Raw genomic sequence first — 6,642 nt, 5'->3', positions numbered from 1 at the left:
AGTAAATATATAGTATACTTTCCACCAGGACCACCAACTCAACTCAACTCCTCCCATCAGCAGTGCAGAGTTCAGAGCAGGTAGCCTATCAGATCACACACGCAGAGGATATACACAATTAAACACAGCCAGCGAGGAGAGGAGAGTAGGAGACAGACACACACGCACACACACACACACACACACACACACACACACGTCACACACACACACACGGCTAAGTTGAGACAAGTAGGCTAGCCGAGAAGAAACACCCGGATAATTATTGCATTTATACACAGACTCTTTCCTTTGGCCGATTTAATGCCGCTTTGGTGTAACACTGAGCTGTAACCCCCCCATCGAGGGTTACAGCTCCAACAACATCACTTTATTTTTGCGTTATTGTTTTTGCACAGAGAGAGATCTAGGGTGGTGTGTGTCAGTGTGTGTGTGTGTAGTCACAGCATGACGTATTACTCCATGGCCATGCTGCGGAGGCCCGTGTCTCACTTCTCCTCCTCCTCCTGCTACCCAGACCTCAGCCTGATGTCCGAGGAGGACGAGGAGGAGAACCGCAGCGAGAGCGACGCGGGCTCCGAGCGGAGCTACGGACTGTGTTCCTCCGCGGAGAAGAACTACACCTCTATAAAACGACGGAGGAGGAATCCCAGACAGAATAATAACAACCGCTCGGAGGGAGAAGGAACCACCACCACCAACAACAACAACAACAACAGCGGCGGCGGCGGCCACGTGGTCGTGGTGAAGCAGCGGAACGCGGCGAACGCCAGGGAGAGGGACCGCACCCAGAGCGTCAACGCGGCGTTCGCCGCGCTGAGGACGCTGATCCCCACCGAGCCGCTGGACAGGAAGCTGTCCAAGATCGAGACCCTCCGCCTGGCCTCCAGCTACATCTCCCACCTGGCCAACGTGCTGCTGGCGGACCGTGGCGGGGGGCCCGCGGCGGGGGACGGGGACGCGATGGTCGACGCACAGCCCTGTCTGGACGTGTTTTACGCGCAGATAGGAGGAGGAGGAGGAGGAGGAGGAGGAGACGGAGGAGTGAAGAAGAAGGCGAAGCAGCCGCGGAGCATCTGTACGTTCTGTCTGAGCAGCCAGCGGAGAGGGGTAAATTCTTTCTTAACCTTTTATTGGTAATGTCTATTTAAAAAATGGTGGTTCTTCTCAACTTAATGTTAGTTTTATTTTTATGTCAACGCCCCCCTGCATAACGCCTGCACAATTTGACTTTGTTGGACACATTACATTTCCGATATTGGACAGTTACAGGTTCTGTAAGGGTCCATGTAGGAACCCATGAGAAACCACTGATTTAAAAAAGAAGAAAAATAGAAGAAAAATAACCCCCGAATGTATAGGCTACTCCAGTCCATATAGGCCTATATGCCAGCATCGCAAGTTACATTTAAACTATAGCCTATATATAAATGACACTGTAGGCCTTCTTTACGTATAATGTTATCGATTCTTCAACAGACAATTTGTGTTTAATATTATTATTTAATTTCCCCCTTAATTCTAAACTTTCTGTAAACACATAGGCCTAAATGTTATAGCCCATGCCCCTGGCCCCTGAAACATGACTGTCATGATTGTAAACCATGCCTAGATCAAATGTATAGGCCTATATCACGTTTACATTTCAAACTATACAAACACTGATTGATAATAAGTCTAAATTGTGCCACATATAACGATCATGTTGACAGATTAACCTCTCTGGCCGCGTGTGCGACTTGAAAACGTTCGCCTATATACCATGACATGCCTTTGTATAGGGGGAAAAAAGAAGTGCACCAATTAATAGGCCAAACTAAGTCAAGCTTAGTTAAAAATGATATTAAATATGCGGATATTGCCCCAAAAATAATAATTCATATAGGCCTATAGGTCTATATCTATAGCCTATTTACAAAAAATTAAATATCCTATTGTTGTGAATCCACCATGCACTTTAGTGGATTCCTTAGCCTCATAGGCTACTTAGCATAATTGTCATAAAGTAATTTTGTGGGCATCATTTACATTTCTGCCTAACACTGCTGCTTTATTGCTGCTTATGTTATCAGCATGCTTGCAGGAAGTTATTTTTTAATATTAATTTTGTATTATTATTTTTGAATTGAATGTAAACGAAATTCTGATGGACATATACATATCTGTCCATAGCAGATCTGCAAGACAAGTGATTTTTGTTTTCTTTTTTTTTTCGTGAAAACCTTAAAAGATATCGCTTTTTATTTATTTTTTCCCCCTTTTTCCAGATGAAAGATGGTAAGGATTGTTTCAAAATGCGAGGGCTGGCTTCCCTACATCTGAGAAGGTGATGAACTATACACAACCGAATCAACGGACACTGCTGGACTCACACACGCACACATGTGTACACACACACACACACACACACGCACGCACGCACGCACGCACAGCGCGCGCACGCACGCACGCACGCACACACACACACACACACACACACACACACACACACACACACACACACACACACACACACACACACACACACACACACACACACACACACACACACACACACACACACACTTCATTTCATGCTGGATTAAATAATGGAAACTCTTTATAAACTATTTATATACTTGATGAAGAAATTAAGCCTTTTAAAAGATGCAGAGCATTTGTTTAGGGTTTATATTATGCGTATATTGTAGCCTGACTGGAAAAAGTTTAAAATAAAATATATATGGGTTTTTTTTAATCAAAATAAAGAGTGATTTTCCTTGCTGATTCATCCCGGTAGTTCAGGCTGGTTTAAAAAGCACATACGTTTTTAATGGCTGTAATCTCATCTTATTATTAAGATATGAAAACATCTGAAAAATTGTATTTGCATTTTTAATAACTAAGCGGACATTGTTTACGCTGTGAACAGTAGCATAATGTTTGACTTTCTGTTGTTTTATGCAAAATGTCATGCATTTATACTTCTTGAAAACAATTTAATAGAAGTAAAATAAACAATGTGATTATTTATATTCTCGTTTGGAATCGGGTGTTGTGGTGTCTCTATTCTGGATAAGTCTATAGAGAGTAGAAACGGTCCGTACTCACAAGAATGATGTCAATTATATCTTTAATTGTATTAACCTCATCAGCAGTCTCTGACAAACGGACGCGTTTCGGCTACTCAGGCCCTCATCAGTGTTTGAGTCTGAAGCTATTGACAGTATACTAAATGGTGCATTTATATAGCGCCTTTATCCAAGGCGCTTTACATAGATTGTGCATTACATTCACCCATTCACACACACAGTCATACACCGATTGCGGCGGAAGCCATGCAAGGTACCAACCAGCACACCGGGAGCAATTTGGGGTTCAGTGTCTTGCCCAAGGACACTTTGACATGTAGACAGGAGGAGCCGGGATTTCAAACCGCCGACCCATGGATCATTCGACAACCTGCTCTACCTCCTGAGCCACAGTCACCCCACTATATAGGCAGACTAGAGCATACTATAGGCAGACTAGAGCAGTGTTTCTCAACATTTTCAGGAATATATATTTGAATATTATATTTGAACCACCCAGCTGACATTGCACTTGGAATTGTAGGAGTTGATCAATATTGTGAAAATAGCAGATCTACAAGCTCACAACGCCTCGGTTTCCCCCCAGAAACATCTGGGGATCCACAGGTTGAGAACCACTCAGCCCTAATATTTGGATCTCTCATCTGGGGAAGCAAGGATGTGCTAAAAGCCTAAATCAGCCTGGGTAGGGGTCTTCAACGTTTTCCAGGCCAAGGATCCCGTAGCTGAGAGAGAGAGAGAGATGAAGCAGGGACCCCCCCCCCCCCCCCCCACTACATACAATATGTTGTGTTGCGGATTAAACTTTCATTCTAGATTCCTCTGACTAATTTGACAGCACTCTCATCAGTGTTAATATAGGTTGATTTATTTATGAACTTGACCTTTTTGGCTACTACTTGCCTATACTTGCCTACTTGGTCAGCTTTCTTTTGAATGGTGCAACCACTCCAAGGAACAGCTTTGTCCGTGTTCACCTATGTATGTGACGTTCACCTATACGTTCACCTATGAGCATCATATAATGAGCACCAGTAGGGGCGCTGCTGCCTGCTAATGAGAGAGAGAGAGAGAGAGAGAGAGAGGAGGAGGAGAGGGGGGGGGGGGGGGGGAGGGGAGTTGCACCACTCGGTTCACACGGGTGTGATTTTTCCTTTACACCAAACCGCTTTGCAGAAATGTGTTGCGTTGAGCTTCTTGCAGATCGGCTATTTTTGGCAATTCCCCCCCCCCCCCCCCCCCCCCCCCCAGGTTTCAAGTGGTTAATGTACATAAATCAATAATAATTAAATGCAGTATCTCTGAGGACCCCCTGTTGACGACCCCTGGCCTATTACAAACTGTTTGTAGCCCGCAACCCCCAAAGCAAGCCTGCAGAACTCCACACGTTCTCAGCTGTTTAGAACCTTTCACCAAAGTTTATTTGACAAATTCTAAGATGTCAACATAATTGTATACTCACGGAAGTATACGTGTGTGTGTGTGTGTGTGTGTGTGTGTGTTTGGGGTGTGTGTGTGGGGTGGGGGGGGGGGGTGCGGAGGGTTCACGGAGGGTTTGTGGTGTCAGTGACGGTTGTATTTTTTGGTTAAAATCTCACGCTTGCTGTTTTTTTTAAAGTCTGGCATGGATTAGTCACGGCTAATAGTAGCCGCTCACTCTGCTGGGAGTGTAGGACAGCTGCTGCTCTGTCAGAGAGGATAAATCACTGTGGGGGGTGGGAGAGGGGGGGGGGGTGAGAGGTTGGAGGCTTCGCTCAATGATGGACAACGTTTATACTGTCGCCGTCGGCCAGAAACCTCTTATCTCCATATACGCTAACTTTTTTTTTTTTCCATTTTCATTTTTCATAAATGAAGGCCCTATACTTTATCATATTATACTACTACAGCGTCACACAAAAGCATCACAAGTAGCAGATCGACTCTGCGTTTTGAGCTCGTTCGATCTTCTACTTTTTTTTTTAATTTGACACGGAAAGAAGAAAAACAAAGTTTTGGACATAATATGAGGTTTCCGTTCGGACAGAGACGACGTATACTCGTGGAATTATACGCGGGACGTGACGGCTTGAAGAAGGAAGAAAGAAAGAAAACGAAACAAATGTGTCAAGTGGTTATAATCTTGGAAATAGATGGATGGATTTGGATTTGACGGTGTTGTATTTTGGTCCCCTTAGCAACGAGAAAAACGTAAGTGCCTCTATGGAGATTGTGTGTGCGTGCACGCACGCACGTGTGCATGTGCGTTTGTGTGTGCCTGCATGCGTGTGGGATGCTATACCTTATACTTATATGTGGCTATTACTACCTTACTTTGTGTATACATAGCTTTCACAATGTATTCCATGTGCAATAAGAGGTACATAAGTTTCTGCCCCGAACAGAGCAACGAATGACTCCCCAAGGCCCCCCCCACCCCCCTTCCCCCGGCCAGGAAGATGTCACTGAGGCACAGGAAGAGAAAACACGCTTGCTTGCTTGCTTGCTTGCTGCTGACCCACGGGGGGGGGGGGGTCTCTGGGTCGGCGGCGGTGGTCCTGACATCATCCGGAACTCCGGCGCAGATGAACGGCTCTCTGGTGGTCATCCGATGGAAGCGTTTAACTATACCTATGTTTTCACTGAGGTAAAAAAAAGAAAGAAAAAAGTATCAATACCGACGATGTAGAAATACTACTGTTGTGTCGTAGCTGTCGAGCAGAAACCTCGTATCTCCATGATCTAACTTCTGTAGCGATGTACCGAATATTCGGCCGCAGAAAATATTCGGCCGAAAATGGCTAAAAATGCATTTTCGGCCTATTCGGTTTCCCTTTCGGTGCATCCCTAAACTTTTGTGGGTTTAGATCTACACGCTCGAAATGCAGTTCAAATTGACACGCTTTGATATGAAAATGATGGCCACCGACCCCCATCTGCAAAATATATTGTTCCAGGAACCTCCCAGAAGCAAAGATTTGAGTTAAAAAACGTTCACTTCAGATTTTTCAATAGCGCTGCTAAAGTATAACATAATGCTTACAACACCAAAAGGGGCTCCCGCCCAAAATGGGCTTCGAAATATACTTAATGTACTAAAAGTAATAGTACATCCACAGAGAGGAATGGAGAGACTTAAGGTATAGCAAATCAGCTCACTGGAGATCTGTTCTATAAATTCCCATCAATCTAAACAGCAGGTTATAGGCTTTGAGTATAATTATTTTAGAAACAAGGTTGATTTTGTGTGTGTGTGTGTGTGTGTGTGTGTGTGTGTGTGTGTGTGTGTGTGTGTGTGTGTGTGTGTGTGTGTGTGTGTGTGTGTGTGTGTGTGTGTGTGTGTGTGTGTGTGTGTTTGAATAAAATAATCAACCCTACAAATGAGACATTAGCCAAAATAATTATATCCCACATCCCTTCCCGAACACCCTGGAAAATGCTCCATGTGTCTTAGATATAGAGTTCACAATGGGCCTGACAATTAAGGCCCTATAAGTGGGCTGGCCCCAACCATGTATGTTAGGCCCGAAAACCCGAAAAATGGGTTGTGTTGGCTTATGTTAACAATAGCTCACGATGTTTATCTTTCGCC

The 6,642-nt window shown here is 44.5% G+C and overlaps 1 protein-coding gene across 1 annotated transcript; it reads left to right on the top strand.

Annotated features, from left to right (window-relative positions):
- Window positions 1-447: 447 nt before the first annotated feature.
- LOC310861363 (transcription factor 15-like) lies at window positions 448-2,391 on the top strand (the record flags this gene model as incomplete). The annotated part of the gene is made up of 2 exons (XM_083768781.1): window positions 448-1,110; window positions 2,268-2,391. The coding sequence occupies 2 exons, from the start codon at window positions 448-450 to the stop codon at window positions 2,328-2,330; spliced, it is 726 nt and encodes a 241-aa protein (XP_083624907.1). The 3' UTR covers window positions 2,331-2,391.
- Between the last annotated feature and the right edge of the window lie 4,251 nt (window positions 2,392-6,642).

The sequence above is a fragment of the Protomyctophum parallelum genome (genome assembly GCF_964188405.1).
Source record: "Protomyctophum parallelum genome assembly, chromosome: 7".
NCBI classification, from domain to species: domain Eukaryota; kingdom Metazoa; phylum Chordata; class Actinopteri; order Myctophiformes; family Myctophidae; genus Protomyctophum; species Protomyctophum parallelum.
Note: the sequence above shows the minus strand (reverse complement) of the source record. Positions and strands in the feature narration are given on the sequence as shown.